Source organism: Orbicella faveolata, unplaced genomic scaffold (assembly GCF_042242905.1).
Source record: "Orbicella faveolata isolate gen_17 unplaced genomic scaffold, um_ofav_v1 contig_4, whole genome shotgun sequence".
In the NCBI taxonomy this organism is placed as follows: domain Eukaryota; kingdom Metazoa; phylum Cnidaria; class Anthozoa; order Scleractinia; family Merulinidae; genus Orbicella; species Orbicella faveolata.
In genome coordinates this window covers 5,422,751-5,441,978 of record NW_028301569.1, presented here as the reverse complement: position 1 = coordinate 5,441,978, position 19,228 = coordinate 5,422,751, and the positions used below count along the sequence as shown (strand labels likewise).

General features: G+C 38.3%; 1 protein-coding gene and 2 long non-coding RNA genes across 3 annotated transcripts; 1 reads left to right on the top strand and 2 right to left on the bottom strand.

Moving 5' to 3' along the window:
- Positions 1-2,738: 2,738 nt before the first annotated feature.
- On the top strand, positions 2,739-5,356 carry LOC149101176 (uncharacterized). The gene is made up of 3 exons (XR_016203102.1): positions 2,739-2,892; positions 4,700-4,828; positions 5,282-5,356. It is a non-coding gene; the product is annotated as an uncharacterized LOC149101176 (long non-coding RNA).
- Positions 5,247-11,771, bottom strand: LOC110041215 (uncharacterized). The gene is made up of 5 exons (XM_020746497.2): positions 11,394-11,771; positions 7,887-7,943; positions 7,617-7,667; positions 6,894-7,022; positions 5,247-6,091 (listed from the first exon to the last, which is right to left on the bottom strand). Exons 1-5 carry the CDS (start codon positions 11,460-11,462, stop codon positions 5,933-5,935), a joined length of 465 nt encoding a protein of 154 aa, XP_020602156.2. The 5' UTR covers positions 11,463-11,771; the 3' UTR covers positions 5,247-5,932.
- Positions 11,772-13,572: 1,801 nt separating this feature from the next.
- LOC149101175 (uncharacterized) lies at positions 13,573-15,114 on the bottom strand. The gene is made up of 2 exons (XR_016203153.1): positions 14,322-15,114; positions 13,573-14,218 (listed from the first exon to the last, which is right to left on the bottom strand). It is a non-coding gene; the product is annotated as an uncharacterized LOC149101175 (long non-coding RNA).
- Between the last annotated feature and the right edge of the window lie 4,114 nt (positions 15,115-19,228).

The following is a 19,228-nucleotide window of genomic DNA, read 5'->3' as shown; positions in this document are numbered from 1 at the left end:
AGCTCTCCCGTTTATAAGCCCACTCAAATCCCCTTATGAAGTTATATAAGCCCAGTACTTTAATTAACGTGGGATTTTACGGTGTGTCGGATCTACCACTACTGATTTCCGAATTCGATTGTGCAATCATAAGTGGTCACCGTGTGAATTAGCTATGCGAAATGGCCATTTGACACTAAATCATACATATTTAATCAGCCATCTTTGGTTTAGAATTTTTATAACAACAAAAGCCCTGTGGAAAAGAAATCTACTGGATTGTTGATAGGAGATAATTCTGTCAACGTATCATAGGGGTCAGCGGTATTCCACATGGGCCGTATTGTGTGTGTAAAACGAACATGGCTGCATGTCAGCTGAGAATAAAGTGTTGTGTTCTCGAAAGCTGTTGTTCCTTTGATGGAACCTTTCCCAGCCGGTCAACTGGATCATATTCTACAACTATCAGTCTAAAAGCACAGATCTCGTTGTCGTTGCTTAAATTCCCTATTGCTCTTAGGACCTGCCCATGGCATTATGGCTTTAGTTGCGCAACTGGTAGAATTAATACGCCATCACCAATACATTGCAGGAAAAAATAAGATAACAACATGTGCCTTGACAGGCCATTCTACTTACGAAAATTGAAACAAAAAAAACAAAACAAAACAAAAGCAGTAGTGAATAAGGCGTTTAGTTAATTTTTCCTTCTTGGTAAAATACCTTTTAAGACCCTTTAAAAGCGGAATGATAGCCTTGTATTGAATTAGCAGGTAATTGCAAAATTCTGAAAACATACTTGTAACCAATCTCAATTTATATTCTTCCTAATTACGACTTTTTTGTATTTACATCTGGCATTCAGCTGAATAAAAGCTAATCTATAAATATGCTCTTCCCGAATAAAGCGGCTCTCAATTGAGTATAGTAAAACCAAAACCAAACTATCTGCTCTGACCAATTGCAAAGGACTTAGACTATCCATTGAACCAATCAGAACTCTAAGCCTTAATTACATGCAGCTGACGTAAGACGGGGGAAAAGGTGTGTGCACGTGAGCGAGTCATGATTGGTTTTTACTTTTGATTGGATGGTTGGATACAAAAAGTGACGCGACTTTTTTTAAGTCCATGGCGTTACGTGGTAATTAAAGACAAACCGAACCGAATTTCTTTCGACAGTTAAGTGAAAACCGCTGCACTTCCACGTAATATCTTGTGGGAGTATTCTACCTTTGGAAAGATAGATACAAAAGTATTTCTGGAAAAAATTCAGCACTAGCTACAAATAGGTTTGAACAGTGTAAAATTGAGCATTTGCTGTTGTTTGATAGATGGCCCAGGAAGCGCGTTGCCGAATCGTGTCAGATAAAGGAGAGTCATCAATAATTTTTTTTTAAAAAAGTGTTTGTTTCTTTTCGACGTGAGTGATTTACTCAGCTATCGAGCTACTCAGTTGTGCTAGTCCGCAAACAATTTTATGCATTTATTTTATTTTATCTCATTTTATTTTGTTGCTAGCTTATTCTCATGACTATTATTTCAATTTGTCACTCCAAAGTCCACACAGCTTCAACGATTATTTTATCAATCCTGGAAATTAAAATAAATGTAAAATAAATACACCTTACTCAACATATAGTACGAAAGATAAAATTGATGGTATATTCTATTATTTTTTTCCTTTTATATTTGACACAATGTTTCAATGAAATTATAAATAATTAAAATCTTCAGAAGCAAAGTGAGATAAATAGGTCATCTGAAAATGTGTCGAATCTTTTAAGTCGTTTGCTTTGTTTGCCGATTTTTATGTCTTTGTTTTTAATTGACATCAGTGAACTGGTGAACTTTTTGCTATGCTCATAGCTCTTACAGCTTTGTTTTATAATACCTGCTCAAAAGGCTTCGCTCACCCATACCTGTTAACTGCTTCTTTTATCTAGTTCAATCAAAAAAGGTTTCTGGGGGTGTCTTTTTGAAACTTTTCTTTTAATTTAACATTATTTCTTTCTTTCTCCCTTTAAATGGAACTCATTTGATATGATTGGCTAGGTTTTGCTCAACCCTCCTTTCTCTTCAAAGTTTTCTCTATAAAGAAACTGAATGACATAAGTTATCGTTTCCTTAATGAACAAACCGTAAAGACTTTCTTTTTCAGGCGGAAACCATAACGAAAAAAGATACTCAGTTCATTAATATATTAATTAGAATTATGACGGAGAATAAATTGAAATATTATCTTGAGAATGGATAAGACGTGTTATATTCCTTTCTACAGTTTCTAGCACATTCATTCACTGAAAGGAACTAAAATAATTAACACAAATATAATGCCCGGCCAAAAATGCTACGGGCAATAAACAGAGCCGAAATTAACATCCCCAAAAAACTGGAGATCAATTTCCCTCAAAGGATGCTTCTTTCAACCGATATATATTAAAGCATATATTCAGTAAATATCGATGAATACCAAAGAACAATGGGATTTTTCTGTTTTGTTTTGTTTTGTTTTTCCCCTTTTTCTGGCCTGACCACGGTAAGCTCTTTTGACAACACTTGCTAATGCATCAAAGTACTTTCTAATTAACCCACGTTCGAATGGGCCATTAAATGAAATTCAGCTATTCTTAGATAACAACGGCTATAAACTGAAGGATCTTTGTTTCCTCAGTTTGTTACTGACACATGCTAATAAGAGCACGCTGGCCAAACCGCGAGTAAAGATAAAAGAATCGTTTTGACTAAAGGTGCGTTTATTCAGGCGAGCTCGCGTTTGATCAGTTTTCGCGCGAGGGACGAAGTTGAACGATGGATACCCGCAAGGTCCAGTTGATTTTCTTGTGTTGTTGTACGTTCTTCCTTGTCTTAAATCTCGCCGAGGCCAAACCCCGCGGCCCTTATGAAGGAAATGGTATGTGTTGTTTTAATCTTGCTATACCTTCTGATGAATTTGCTTTACGCAACAAGTGTGGTCATGTTATGCCGATAAGGCATGCATCTACACGGCGTCCTGAAAAACCAAACGGGCGTCCACTTCAAATGTTGAAATTCAGTCCCTTTGTTTCAAGGTTATATTTTCATGATAAAAACGAAATCATACTTTTGACTGTTTTTCAACCACGCGATTTTCAAAATAATTTCTTTCAGACGGTCAGGTATCTTAATTGTATCGCAAACAGGTTTACAATATAATGATATTATTCAACAAATGGTAAATATCGATCGATATCAGTCTATTGGAAGTGAATCCCTTGTTTTAGATTTTCAACTGCTGGTTCTAAAGCTTTTTTTTTTTTTTTTTTTTTTTTTTTTACTTGTTGTTGTTGTTGTTATTGTTCTCTTATTCTAAAACAACAATTTCCGAAATATATTCAGCTATATTTTTCGGTGAAGGTAGATGAGTATAGGCGTTCATTACGAAAAGAAGTAAAGGAAACAATAAAAAAAGAAAAAAGGAAAGCGGCAAAAAAGAAATTTGTATGCACGAAACAGAGGTAAAGCTAACTTTATTTTTAGTGTGGACCAAATTTCTCCAAACTTTCACAACGATCACAAGAGAAACTCTTAAATACCCTTTTGGATTGCCGATGATCCCAAACTGAAAGGGATCGTCAGGAAATTTCCGAAGACTGCCGAGAATCTTACGAAGATTTCCAAAGATCAGCCGACTTTGAAAATAGCAGAAGGGTTCGTAAGGTCAACAAAATAATATAAATGATATCACTCGGAAGATTGTCGAGATGGTTCGAGATCGACGGGCTTGATGTCATACGTACAAATAATTTCATCTTTCCTAGTAAAATGAAGATAAATAATTTCCGATCCTTCTTTAGTAGTAAAAGAATGTTTGGTGTTCTCAGTCTCAAATCGAAAACCAACAGAAGGAAAGAAGTCGTCGTTTTTAGGTAGAAAATAAAAGATACAGTCGAACCTCTACTAACGGCCTGCACCTCTCTACACATTTTTTAGTCCCAGCAGACAGTCCATACATTCACTCTCTTTTTGACCTCTCTATAACGATCACCTCTCCACAAAGGCATCGGACACTAAAACTCGTCCCAACCGGCCAAAATAACCTCTCGACAACGGCCATTAATCAACGACTGACGAACGGTATATTCAAAACCATTTTCTATTGTAAAAGGTCACCAAATTCGATTCGCGCCGTTCTTCGTTAGCCCCTCTGTTTAGTTTCTGTTGTATTGGTCTATTTTAATTTATATATGCTAAAATAAGCATTTTCGACAAAAAAAAAAGTATGTTGCATCTCCGAAAAAAGGTGTCATATTGAACCTCAACCTCCGCTTCAACGGCCACTTTTTTCTGTCTCCTAGGTGGCCGTTGTGGAGAGGGTAGACTGCAGTTGTTGCACGCCATGGCATGAATTGTCAGGCCAGTGCTGGATGGGATGCTAGTTCACTGCAGGGTTACCCAAGCATTGAATTCGCCGGTACCCAATTATACACCCGGAAGGAGAGGGGCACTGTGAAAGTAAAGTGTGTTGCCCAGGAACACAACGCAATGTCCCCGGCCAGGGCTCGAACCCGGACCGCTCGATCCGGAGTCGAGCGCACTAACCACGAGGCCACCTCACCTCCACCGTTGATAACTGGAATCACGTAAAATCTGTTCCAACATAGCAAGAAACTCATGCTGCACTCTACAATTTTAGAATTGACACCCAAAAGTAACAACAATATTATATGATTTCTTTTCAGGTATTGGGAAACGTGATGTACGTTACCAGCGCAGGAGATATTTTCCCATATCTGAGTGTTATAGTGATTATGAATGCGATTACGGCATGAAATGTGATTCAGAATTTGAGTTTTGTCTTCCTATTGCTGGTAAGCACAACAATGAAAACTAACGAGTTAATCCGTTAAACGTTTATTTTTGTCCGACGTTTTCCGAACAACTCAGTGGCACATTCTTTGAAGAGTTTTTAAATTTCAGGTGGTTTTTTGAAGAGCTTTCGTTCAAATTCTTTTTAGAAGAGGTCCAAACTACTCTTTGTGTGTTCCTTCGAATTAGAAAGGAGTTCTTTGGGCTTTATTCCTAATTTTCTACAAACACTTCGAGTGCCTTCCCCAAAGGGTTTTCATGTTTATTTTTCCCCCGACATTTTTTTTCTGAACGAACACTTCGGGTTATGCTCCCAAGAGTTGTTAAATTAAACTCTTTAGGTGTTTTTCTGAAGTTTTTCTAAACACTTCGGGTGATTTTCCCAAGATTTGTTATTTTACAAATAAATGTTTCCACTCCTTTTTTAACCTTTGGTTTGTTTTTATTCACCATAGGTGGCGAAGGTCGGCTATGAGAGGCAAAGATCAGCAAATGCAAGCCACTGCAGGGAACTCAAGCAATATTTAAGGAACGCTGGCGAACTTATTGTTGTAATTCAAATGAAAGAACTAGTTACGTGTACTAAATAGATAGTGGCCATTTGAAAATTTCACTTCCGTGACATTAAATATTAGGAAGTCGAGAAAAACACTTTGGAGTTTGTAAGTATAAAGAAACTTCAAATCGAAAGTGTAGGCTATACCAAAGCATAAACAGTTGTAATATATAAAGAGGTACTTCTGGATTATTTCCACATAATCAGGTAAACCGTTTACTTTTGTTGAAAGTGTGGAGAGGGGGGAGAGAGGGGGGGGGGGGGGCTTGGCAGAAAGGGCATACAACCGTTAGACTCTCTTTATTTTTAAACAAAAACTATAGTCAAGGTAATGAAAACTCAGTAACATCTTGTAACTTAAAATATGCTCAAGAACCCCATGACAACAAATCAAGGAGAAGTAGTTGTTCGGTTCATGTTGTAAGACTACTATAATTCTAAAAATAACAGAAAGTAACGCTGTGCTTAACTTATTTCAAAAGCCAGTTTCAAAAAGATACTTCTATCCAATGAATTTCATTTTTCTATAACCGTCTAAGTTCTACGAGATTCATGAAAGCCACGGCAGCAGTCTGTCCTCGTCCACTTCGTCTGGTCCCAGGGTAATGTATACACAGCGCCCATAAGGCTTTCCATTAATTTTACGGCCTTGAGTGTTTCTTGTGGAACACGTCATACCTAGTCGACAAGGGCACTGCATGGAACCTGGCTGTGTAACAAAATGTAATGCAATAGATTGTTTAGCTTCACAATTCCCTGGAAGGGGGCTTACAATAACAATACATGTGAAGAGAGACATCCTTTGCCACATTACAGGACACAGTGACTTTGGTGGGTGTGGTGACAAAAACGTTTTGTTAGTGTCCAAATTTAAGTTACTCAATTAAGAAATAGCTTTATAGATGGAAGAAAAATAAGCATGACTCCAAGGGGGAGGGGGGGGGGGGGGGAGCTATGGGGATATGCCTCCAATAGGACACAAACAAACAACCCTTACTTCCCCTTCCACAAACAGGATGCAGATGTGCAAATACTGAAACACTACTTGCAACAACTTCAGTTTTCGTGGCTGCGCGTTGCGACACTTTCTGCAACAGTACTAAGAAGGCAAGTGGTAAATTTGGTGACGGACGGTGGGTCATGCAACCAAAAAGAGCAAACCACAAATTTTTCGCAGTTATTGCCTAAAAGTAAAAGGAATAAAAATCATATGGGCGCCCCAATGGACGCATCGTTGGAAGTAAAGGACTTTAGTTAGAGTGGGCCCTTTGCTTTTGATACACAATCAACAATTCTGGATTTGACAAAGGGACAACTGGCGTCAACCAGTGCAAGGTTGGCTTTTCTTTATTTTGGATGTCCAGGTATGTCCCTTTCCATCCGACCGGGCGGACTTTATACTATTAGATTGATGAGCAGAAAACAACAGCAGATGCTGACGCAATTAACCTTTTGCATGCAACCCCCCGTTCTATGTAACCATTTGTGTCTAGGCGTCAGTAAAGACTTACCGTTATCTGTGGAAAGCACAGCTCTTTTAGCTGTGGTTGGCGTAGACAGGTGCCATTCATTGTGGACGAAACCCCTGCACAGCACTCTTTAGGACTGCAGTCATCTCGAGATTGACACTTAACAAATTTCTAAAGAGAAACAAAATCCATCAGAATTCCGCTTTGTGGCTAATCCCAAAAACAAAAGCCCGATGGAATAAACACGCGCTCTGGAGTTCCGAAGACAAGGCAAATTAGATGAGGAGGCAACCGAAACCGGCAAAGGACGTGCTGTCTTCAAATTACTCAGTCCAAGCTGCTCCTGCCTGAGTTGAAGTTTGGGAACGTGTGGACTCAAAGTTCTTTGGTCCATGGATCCCCCAATAGATAGAATTGAAGTACACCGACATTAATATTTTTGAAAATTTAACATTTCAGTTCTAAGGACACCCAGTTGAAAATTGACATTTTTGTTGCCAGCTAGATAGATGTCTCGTTCCCCTTGGTCGGTAAAATATATCGCGTCCTCTGATTGGCCGGCGTGGCAGAAGGTTTTCGTTCCTCTCTGTTAGTTACCTGTTGATATACGCCTTCTTTCATGGAATGTGATAACATTACGTTGTGGCCAAAAAAAAAAAAAAAAAAAAAAGGCTTCTAGGAAGCTCCCTGAAGACCAGTTTGGAAAACCAAAGCCACAAAAACCAACCAAAAACAACATCAACAGCAAATCACAGTAGCTCTCACCTGGTAATATTTCACTTTCTGTGTTCGAGAAGGGTGTTTCTCTACCCCTGCCTGCAACAACAGGGCGTACACGCTATTTTAAGTCTAGCAAACCACTCAGATTGCGTACTAGTGCTTTCTAAAAACTTTGATGATTCAGATGAATCAAGATGACAACATATGTTCCCCTATGAAAGTGGTTAAGTATATCAATTTTACAGTAGGAGAAACAGTGAGATTTGTGCGACCATAAAAAAACAAAAAGCCAAAACAAAACAAAAAAACACCCACCAGGTCTGGTTTCAATTTCATTCGGTCTTTTAAAGAAGGTTTTTTCTTCCTTGCTACCTGCAAAAGTGAGGTTGTCATTTATAAAACATAAAGCTTAGATCCATTTTGCGTCCTAACAAGACCTATAAATTAACGCTGAAGTTTCGCGACAACATTAAAGAGTAATTTATCACCTATGATATTGCCAGAATTGGAGTCTGTAATTGATTTTTCACTTCTCAAAAATCCATTTCAGTGGCCCACACGTGATGAACCAACTGTGATCAAATCAGCCAAGTTTTAAAAGGCGGAAAACTCAGGTTCCTTCCTTTATTTTTTACCTGAATGGATGACAACTTGAGCTGGATGGCGCGCTGTTTGAGCTTTGGTTTGCACGTGCCTTTGACTGGATAATTAGAAAGCTAGGCAGTTTTTATTGAACATTGACCCTGTGAATAGATTGCGGCGTTAATTAAAATACACGCTCTCATCAACTTATGCTCGCATCGGACACCCAGCTGATTCTGAGAAGCTAACTGCGGTGTACTTCCTTGGCTTTCCACGGGTTCTAAACTTATTAACTATTTGTACAAACACGGGATTCTTTACCCTAAATATCTCTGATTTGTAAGTGATTTGAATAAAAATAGCGTAGCCATCTCATTCGATTCTACTCTATTACTGAAGTTCAACTAAGATTCCTCGCTCAAATCTGTAGCCTTCGTCATAACGTAACCTTGAGTGGGTGTTTTGCGGTCACATTTTGCTGCATGAGTGAAACTGAAATTTGGACCATCAAATCACTATCGATCTTACACTCACTTTCGATAAGCCTGGGTCATGCACATTCTGAAATGCCGCATAGTCTGGCCGGCGACATGTAAAAAGGAAAACACATTTCTTCTAAATTGTAAGGTCTTTTTTTTTATGAGGACGCGACGAAAATTTCATGCACTCGCTAAATGTGAAACTTAATATACTTAATTCTAAAAACCTAACGATTGTCTCAATTGTTTGTATTTTATTTTTGTATTTTTTTGCCAAAAAAAAGAGACAAATCCATTTAAAGAATCAAGCAACTAGCTTTTGCTGACAACCAACCGCATAATGTCAAAATTAATCCTTCTACTGGCATCTTGTGATGTTATGTCTGGCGCACATGTATACTAGCAATTTAAATGCGTTTAGGGGTGATTTACTTCATTTATTTAAAATCGCTAAAAGAAACACAAAATTAAGGCATGCAAACCCTAGAAAATTTACTTTCTTATGTATACATCTGAAAACAAAAATGTAACTTGTGATTTACTTCATTTATTCAGAAAGAAACACAAAATTAAGGCATGCAAACTCTAGAAAATTTACTGTCTTACGGATACATCTGAAAACAAAAATGTGACTGGTTTCTGTGGTTTGGAAATGATGCCCCGTCCACACTACGCTAGAGAAATATGAAAACGCAACAATAACCGGTCATTTTAGATTTCTATTTGGGGAAGACTTAACAAGAGGGAATCTCACGATTATCGTGGCGTTAATATTTTCCAAAAGCTTCGTTTTAAAAATGTTTTACGTCCACACTAAAACGCAAAGCCGGCGTTTTCAAATTCCTCCGATTTGAAGAGCGTTTTCGAAAAGCTCCGTTTTCGAGGCTTATTAGTGTGAACGGTAAGCCTAACACTAGAAATAAAGCAGCTGCATTTTCAAATTTCTCCGGCCTAGTGTGAACGTGAGCTAAAGCTCTCCTTTCGTGATATTTGAACTTCCCGTTTTCTTTCTAAAACGAAGTGGTGGCCTTGCGAGGGACGTGTTCTGACTGTGCACAACCTGTTATTCTAAACGAAAAATAATAGCTATCACGGAACAACAAAATTACTCATTTTTACCGCAAATAATTAATTTTGATGAAATTTTAATCCTCGATAAAGCCAATTTGTCACGTCGGAAAACGAAAAAGAAAAAACGATTACCACAAATGTAGAAAATTGTTCAAAAAACTTTGCTATCTGGATGCTTCATTATTGAAAAACAACTTTTCGGAAGTACAGATGAATTGGTTTAACTTGGAACCATGTTTTTGTAATTACTTCACACTGTAATTTGCTGTTATACCTAATCCTTTAAAAATCTTTATCTTTATATTTTCGTGGCCAAAACCGAAAAAAGAGGGTTGAAAAAGTAAATTGGGCTTTTATTCCAAATAGAAAATGTCAACCAAGAAAAACGTAGAAGTGAAACTAAATTGGCCTAAAATTTGTTGTTTGAAATCGTGCTTTCGGATACCAGATGCAATGCTTTTGTCATGCACATAGCAAATTAACATTGATAGTATTTCTTTAAAGTAGCACGATGCATATGTGTAGGCGGGTTGCGTATTTTTCCATTAAATATAAATCCATACGAGAGGTACATGCTGACCTTAAACAAACGACTATTCGTCAAAAACCTCTGCGCGCAAAAACCTATAGTTGAAAGGCTCACTGAGAAGAGGTTTTTATTTTTATTTATTTATTTATTTTTTCGGTTAAACCATGCATTTATAATATATCTTCTTCTTATCGAAATCTTACTTCGGTGGAGATCTGAAAGCACGTGGGAAGCTTTTAGCTTAACCGACAAACACGGCTACACAAATGGTTTACGATGGGCGTTAACTGAGATAGCTGTAGAAATAAATTGAAACCTTGAATTAGTCAAGGTAAAATTTTAACAATTTTATCTTCACTTCTAAAGGTCGTCTGAGAACTGCTTCAATGGTGAATTTAAGTCTGGTATGCAAGATGATTAAAATTAAAAGGCGTGGAAAACAAATCATTTGGAATAGTAAAGGCGAATTTTTTTTTTTTCTTTTCAGCGCACAAGTACTTATATTTCTTAGTTGGAGATCAGCTTGTTAAACCACACCCTGCTATTCGATTCAAATGAATTAATTGCAGAGGCGAACCATATATGACCGGCGGAAACGAAATAGCTAACTTTGTTACACTAACAATATTGCATTACGTTTTGTGGCGTGGCTGGAGGAATATATTTTGTCTGATTTTATTCTTGCTATCTGAAGTTCTCTCTGGTTGTTAAAAATATTTCCTGAATGAAAATTTGTCCGAAGATTCAGATAAACATAAAACACTTTTTTTAGCCTCGTAAAAAAAATTTTCTTCGTTTTAAGCGGAAACACACACACACACAAAATGTTAATATAAAAAGAACTAAATGAGGCTATCAAACAACAGCGCTGGAATATTTTTCAATCAGTCTGTAACAAATAAGTTCTGAAGGGCAGACGTTATCTTTGTATTTTTCCATTTCTCATTAAAATTTACACCTCAGACATGTAATCATTCGTTACTTTTACGGCAATTTCATGGTCTAGAAAATTATATTCCCTCGAAGCTTCAGTCGGACATCAAATTAATTGCGCGCAAATGTATAGACTGAGCAAAAAAAAAGTCACTCTTACACACACACAAAAAAAGAATAATATAAAAAAGAAAAAGAAAATAAAAAAAGAACTGATATTAAGCTTACCTCCCGATACGCTAAACACGTTGTGAGCAAAAATGTAAAAACTCCTAACCAAAGCAGGAATGATTTCATTTTGTATATCGGCCTCAGGTTGGTCGTTTTTCGCAATCAGTGTTTCCTCGCGGGCTGTCTTGAAATGCCAACTCCTAAATATATAGAGGAGTTTTATCCAGACTTTCTCGCCCCCGCTTTGTAATCAACCCACTGAACTTTATATGCAGATTGTTGTTTTGAACATTTCATGTGCTTAATACCGGTAGTCGTTTATCAAGCTACTTAATCACTAGCTTCAACTTGACCCTGGAAACAGCCAACCACACAAGAAATTGATCTTAACATCGCTTCGCGCTAGATAAATCTCGATTGATCCTCAGCGCTGTCGGCAGATGGTCAATTTCGGACGTTGCGCTCTTTCGCAATGGTGTTGCGCGCTTTTTAGAAGTTGATTGGCACGCAAAAAAGGTTGCGAAAACTGGAAAAACCGGAAATACTTAAAAAGCCCGTTTAAAGAGAACCTGTTTACGTGTAGCTTAGAATATTGATTTAGAAGGTCAGAAAGTTCTAAGGCATGAGATTGAGTTGCAGTAAGGAAAAAAAGGGTTTGCGAATAAAATATGAAAAATTACTCCAACTGTGCCAGCTTCATAGCAAGAAAAGCTGAGTCACCGGCGTCAAATAGTGATAAATTAGAGTCGTTGAACTTAACAAAGGAAATATCCCTGTCAAATGAATCATCGGCTCCTTGCAAAAAATAAACCCGGACATTTTTCTTCCTGAAATTAATTTATCTGGGTTCATCTCTAAAAATGCATCAAAAAGATCTGTAAATAGTAGTAGATTTCAACGGTCAAACAGTCACTCCTGAAAAATATAGTGACTATTTTATTGCTTAACCAAAATATGAGAATTCTGAATTTTAGATTTGCAATTTGCTAATTAATCTTCGCGATGCTTTATAGGCATGCTATCAAGTAACATTTATTTAATGGTAAGGTTAAAATCTGAAAAAATCATTAAACGGGATTTTTTATGGCAAAGAATAACATTTATCTTATTTTACGACTCAAATCTCCAGTTTTTATAAAGCGTGAATATGCGAATTACTCTAGATCGTCACATGATTACTATAGGCAGAATATTATCCTGTCTTTGCTATTAAGGGCAGCAAGATTGCCTCCTATAGGAGCTTCGCAAGACAAATATCAATTTGGAATACAAAAAGGATATTGCACAGCGGTAGGTAGATATGAGTTTTATTTTCGAGTGGTATAAAAAGATATTTTTAGAACGGACGTAGCGAGTGAGTAAAATAATGTTTCAAAATAAAATTCAGCGTATAATTTTCGGCTTATTTGATAGACGTATCTTTTGCTCGCTCTTTTCACCGACTGGTGGAAAAAGTGGGAAATGACGTCATAAAGTGAGGATATGGAAAATACGCCGGTACGGCGTTTTTTCGTGTTAATTTTACGAATGATGTATATCCTCCAGTGGAACACTCGTGTCTTTTTAACGAATATACTGTTACCTGTATGTTTTAAGGATAGAGGGGAAAGCTATCTTATTGAAAGATTGTCGTTGTTATTAATTTGTCCTTTCAGTGCTTCACCCGATACTAAACCTCTATAGAGTTCTCGTAGCATACTGAATAACGATCCATTTGTCGCGCTCCACTGACACAAAAAGAAAAAAGAAAAAGAAAAAGAAAAACGTGCTTAAAAAGACATCGAAACCAAAAAGCAAAGCAAATAAAAACTAAAAGCTTATTTGTTGATGAAATCTCAAGCATTGAAGCGAAATTAAAACTTTATCAATTTGGCAACACCTTGGACAAACTTAAAACACACTCACGTCCGGAAGATTAAGAGGAATTGCAGACACAATTCCGGCAAAACAAAGGAAGCTTTTAGCTCTCTAGGGCTGTCTATTAAACACCCTTATGGAGAGCTATACATTTGAAACTTTTCTATTGTTTGTGGCGTTTTTTTTTTTTTTTTTTTTTTTTTTTTTAAGGTCATAAATCTATTTATTCCACAGCCGCTCAGGAAAACAAATGTTTGCTTTTGAACGAAATTTCACACAGCAATGTGCTTCAACACCTCTGGACATTATTATCAGAGGCTTTGATTATCTTTAGTCGTAATATGAAAATTTAAAAGGGAGAAAATAAAATGCATTGCTGTTGTTTTTTTGTTTTTTTTAAGCAGAAACAATAACCGTTCTACTAGTGAAAGAAGAATCAATTCATATATATATTTTTTGAAGTAAATAAAAAACCATGCCATTTTCTTAAAACAAAACTTCGAAAAGGTAAGGAATTCGACGAGATTTGATTCCACAACCTGCGAATTACGAGACCGCAGCTACACATTGTAAGCTTCATAACTCAGCCTGACGTCCATGTACCAAACACTACTCCTATCGATTCATCCACAGTCCAAGAACTGCATGAAAAACTTTGGAGTGCACGGTTTTACTCAACTTGATTCTTGTGCAAGACATTAGCTTGTATGCAGCTGGCCAGCCTCAAGGCCAAACATAATAGCGTCTCGTTTTGTCGTCTGGAAGCTCATTTCAGCCACGTTTGTATGAGAAGACGTACAATTAGTGGCCATACGAGGAAATATTTTTCCATACACGACGCCTGTTGTGCAGCTTGCGGTGTGAGTCAGCGAATAAAACTTAACTCAACGACTACTTAATAAGTAGTTAAAACTACCCCCATCTTTAAAAGCACCTTCAAAGAGGCTTTTAGCGTTTAAAACCATCACGTCTGGGTTGTCATCAGTCCCTCAAATATCCGCATCGATCAATAACAGGTAACGAAACTGAAAAAAAAAAGAACAAAAAAGCACATTAAGATTAAAAGGACTGAAAGAGATTAACCAGCTTCTAGCAAAAACAGTGCGCGCAAGGAATCATTTCTTTGACCTTCTTTCCACGCGCCGGTTAAAGATCTAGAAGTTTTTTTGAGAAGTTCAATTTGCACATGTGGTGTTCTTGGGTGATTATTTTTGTACTGGAAAAAGGGTTAGGAGAGGGTAGCCAAGTCTTCTCTTGTTACTTGTCGTGGGGATAACCGCTGGCCTGATGGGTCTCAAAGCTCGCCTTCTGACTTGAACTACCTATATAAGGAGTAGTAATTTGACGAAATTCTGATTCGGAAACAGGCGACTGAAAAGGGCAATGCACGGATCGATTCGAAACTTCAACATTACCCCAAGTCATTGAAACTCCTGGGTATTTGAACTTTTGACGTGTAGGTTCGTTTGAATTCCCGACCCATCTTCTTGGCCAGATATTATGTTCAATCAGTCCCACCTAAGAGACATATTCGAAGATCGTCCCTGGACGGACACGACAAACAAGAGTCAGGGAAAATGATAGGGTTCGGGTAATGCTTTTAGGACTAAAAATTCAATAACTTTTAAGAGATATTTCAGGGCACGATTCCATTTATTTCAAGGAATCCATCCACTGAAAAAATTATACCATTAGATTGAGGTATTAAAGAAGCTCAGTCACGGTATTTGGAGTTTTTTTGGTCGCGTACAAAATTATATTTAAATTGAAGGAAACCTGAGAATAATTGTTTACTAAGAGAGAAAAACACCAAAAAGATTCTAATAAACCATAAAGGAACAAGGATGGTTAAGGATGGAGAAGATTGACACGGATTATAAACGACCAATTCGAAAAATTTGGGCTGAACTTTTCAAGATATGCAAACCATGTCAAAGCTCTTTTAACCCTTAACCCCTTAAGGCAAACGACAGTTTTCCCTAAATCAGTAAATAAAGGCTCTCTGCCTGTGTACAATATACCATTTGAAAGCCACTGATCAGCTTATTTAAGAACTGCCATCAGCAACTATGAAGGAGGTAGTCATTTTGAGAGAAATTGTTTTGAAATGTGAAAATGAAAAGCTTCCAACACGTATCAGTTCTCAAATATCATAGGTATGCTCCCGAACTGTAGCTTATTTAGCAGGTCTTAGTACATAGCTTGATGTGAAACAAGTCTTGCATTCCATGTGCATCTCAAAAAAAGAAATTGTAAAGTTATGGGGGTGGTCAACTATATCTTAGATAGGAAGGGGTCACAATGTTATGCCTTCAATGAGTAGATCTTTGCAAGACAATTTTCGTGGCAAAAGGTCATAGAAATCTCTCAAATATTCACAAAGTTATGATGCTGTGTGCCAAATGGCGCTTTTAGGGAGTAAGGGTTAAGAGAATGAATGGAGAGAATTCAGGGTTTTTTCCCCTTCTCAGTCAACCCTTACTGAAACAGTCAAACAACAAATTTCAAGGTTTTTCAAGGACCCAGTGTACTTTCCAAGGACTTTAAAGGTCTGATTTTCAAGTGCGTGCAAATCCTGATAAAACAACAGAAATGTATCATCTGCAAACTTTGACCGTTTATTGATACTGGCTAGCACATGGGAAGGGCTGGGAGGGGAAGACTGAGAAGAATTTGAAAGAGCTCTAAGTAATTTAGAGGGAGCTTGTTCAAATTCTTCTCTTCCCCTTCCAGCCCTTCCCATGTGCTAGCCAGTATCCTCTCGCTTCCCAGGAAACATCAGATGGTTAATTTATGCCCGCGGGTATGTTGATGTCTTCAGTTGATCGATACATAGATCCAAACGTAATACACTGAATAAAAGAATCAACCAACACCTTAATATAATCCTCTAAAAAGAAAACGTCGTTTCAGTCTTAATGCCATTACTTTGCAGCTTTTTTGTTACCGACTTTTTGTCACCTATTATTCCCTTTGAAATGTTCAAAACATTCCTTCTATATCGCCTGTTATCCCCAGATAAACGTTTCTCATCACAAACGACCTAACAGGCAGCGAATACTGTCCAAATAACAGTACAAATAAACAGCAATATTGTACAGTAGAAAACCTGTATGGCGTATTTGTACAGTAGAAAACCTGCATGTTTGCTGTACAGGTCGGCGCGCGCATGCAAAACTGTCACACTCTTCCTCTTTCATTGATAAATTTATTGACTACAGCAGTTGGATAACAAATCTCTTATGAGATGTTTTGGTGTGTAGTATCGCTGTCTATTTTTACTTGTTGTTTGTATTTTGACTCGCCCTACGGGCTCGTCAAAATACGGCACAACTCGTAAAAATAGACTGCGATACTAAACACCAAAACATCTAATTAGATATATATATCCAAGCTCAAAGGCCAGTTACCCACCTTCCACGCGCCTTCCCGATGACTTGTTTGCCTGCTTTTTCCACCAGTTACGTCTGTGCTTGCCGTGGATTTCTTTCCGTTTACCAATTTTTCGCCTTTCTCGATTACGCTTTCGCGAGCTTGCCATCTTCTTGACCCCGTGGCTCCTGTGAGGAGCATAGGGTATCCACGAAAGCATGCCATTCAGGGCGATCTTGGGCTAATCTAGCAATTTTCTGCCAATTAGATCTAGATTGACGCAGGTCGTGGTTCACTGGTCGTTTCCAGGTCAGTTTGGGGCAGCTCCTACCCTGAGGGTTCCAAAATAGCGCTTGCCTTATTACACGGTCCTGAGGTTTCCTGAGCATATGACCAATCCACCTCCACTTTCTCCTGCGTATTTAGTTAGCCATCATTTCCTTAGTAAAATAGTAAAACTGCTTTGATGTTTACTATTGAAAATCCTAGCTTGGTCTTGAGGCTTAAGGTTTTGGATTTCCATAACGCTCTTAGAGAAAAGCAGATATACCGTTATCAATTCTTGTCTGTGCATCTTGCTCGGAGCCGCCATCTGTAGATATCACACTGCTTAGATAGGTGAAGGAAGATACATCTTCGAGAACTTCATTTTCCAATGTGACAGGGTTTGGGCTGGTATTGTTAATTCTCCTGATCTCAGTCTTGTGTTTTGGAAGCTCAAACCTTCAGCTTTGCCACTGAAGCCAGTGCTTGGACCTTTGCTTGTGCATGTTGGCAAGTATGAACGAGTAGAGCAATGTCGTCAGCAAAGTCTAGGTCGTGCAGCTGAGATGCGAGAGTCGACTGGAGACCAGTTCTTGCACCTCCTGTAGTGGTTCGCAATACCCAGTCAACAACCAACAGGAAAAGCAAAGGAGACGGGAGGCAGCCTTGTCGAACACCGGTTTTTACTAAGAATGGGTCTGAAAGCTCTCCATCATGAACCACTGTGACCATAGAGTCACTGTATGATGCTTTGATAAGGGAAATAAATTTCTCGGGTACACTATAATACTATAGGGTCTTCCAAAGTGTAGCATGGTCCACACTATCGAAAGCCTTCTCAAAATCTACGACGGTGACATTCAGAGATGAGTTCCACTCCAAAGACTGTTCGACAATAATTCGTAAGGCCACCCCCCCCCCCCCCCTTTTTTTTCGTTTATTGTCGAATGCGTTTTCTGATTTTGGGTCGGTCGGTCGGAAAAGGAAAAAAAACAAAAATAAAATTGGAAAAGGAGTCTGGAGCTAGGAGGCCCGGTACCTCAGCATAATATCCGTGGAGCCTGGAAACAACAAGGTGTGGTTTACAAGTCAACATCGCGGCAATGGAGGAAGGAAAAAGTCGGCGTCGTTGTTAAAATCAAACGAGGACAGGGAAAAACTAAAAATCTGTAAAGCAAAAAATTGCTTATGTTTCAGATTAAAGTGACAATTGTTTGAAATAATGTGTCATTGCCTTCATTGCCTTCTGTGTAGCTTTTTTTTTTTTTTTTTTTTTGAAAACGCGAAAATCTGGGTCGGTCGGACGACGCTGAACAGAGAAAAAAAAGGGATGCCCTAAGGCAGCGATATGGCTCATATTATATCGCGATGACGCTCATTTATTGGTCCCTCATGATAGTCTCAAGAGCGGCACTAAGTCGTTGAAGAACGATCCTGTTAAGAATCTTGCCTGGGAAAGAAAGCATATATAGTGATGCCTCTATAGTTGGAGCAGTCAGCTAAGTTACCCTTTTGGGGTATTTTCACAAGATCGCCCTCTTTCCAGTCTACCGGGAAAGTTTCATTCTCCCAGACGTTTTTATACACTTCATACAGCATTTGTGCTGAGGTGTAAACATCTGCTGTTATTCCGTCAGGGCCGGGAGTTCTATTCTTCTTTTTTCGTGGTTTTTCCTGCACAAGCCTACGTGATATTGTGCGTTCGAAAGCAATCGATATACACGAATGATTAAAGGCTCCAGGCGATTCTTTAACACCCGAAACGGAAAGACAAACGCTACTTTTCGGTAAATGGTTTCTTGACAGAAAAAGAAAAGAGAAAATAATCAGTAGTCGCTACTCGGATTCCAATTCCCAATGTCTCGCATGGCGAGCCAGCGCTTATTACACTGAGCTCCTCGCACATAAGTTACTGAAAAGCAGAAGTATTAATCTTGTTGACGTACCGCAGGCTCAAGTGTTTCGCTCAGTCTATACCTCACTGTTGACGAAACAAAATGATCTTGCCGTTTTTGACAGCACAGGGAAGACATGCACAGATATATGTAATGTAAAACGTGTAGGCAGGCCTGAATAACAAACAGTTTCTTAATGTTGAACGTTTTCATTTTGCAAATATAACAACACACCCCTGAATGGAAAAAGGCTTTATGGGCTTGTTCGAAAGCTAGCCTGCCCTCACATCACAAGTAGTTCCTAATGAGCAATGCCTCATAACACCCTGTCATAATTTATTTTCCAAGTTCAGTGGCTCACAGCCACTTTGATTCCTTCAGGCTGCCATTTCATCTCCACAATGCAGCATATGTCACCTCAATGATACATTTTCCCGCCAAGGTTTACGCCACTTCCCGCGCTTGGCTTACCACGGGTTACATCTTTTCCCGCACTTGCCACGG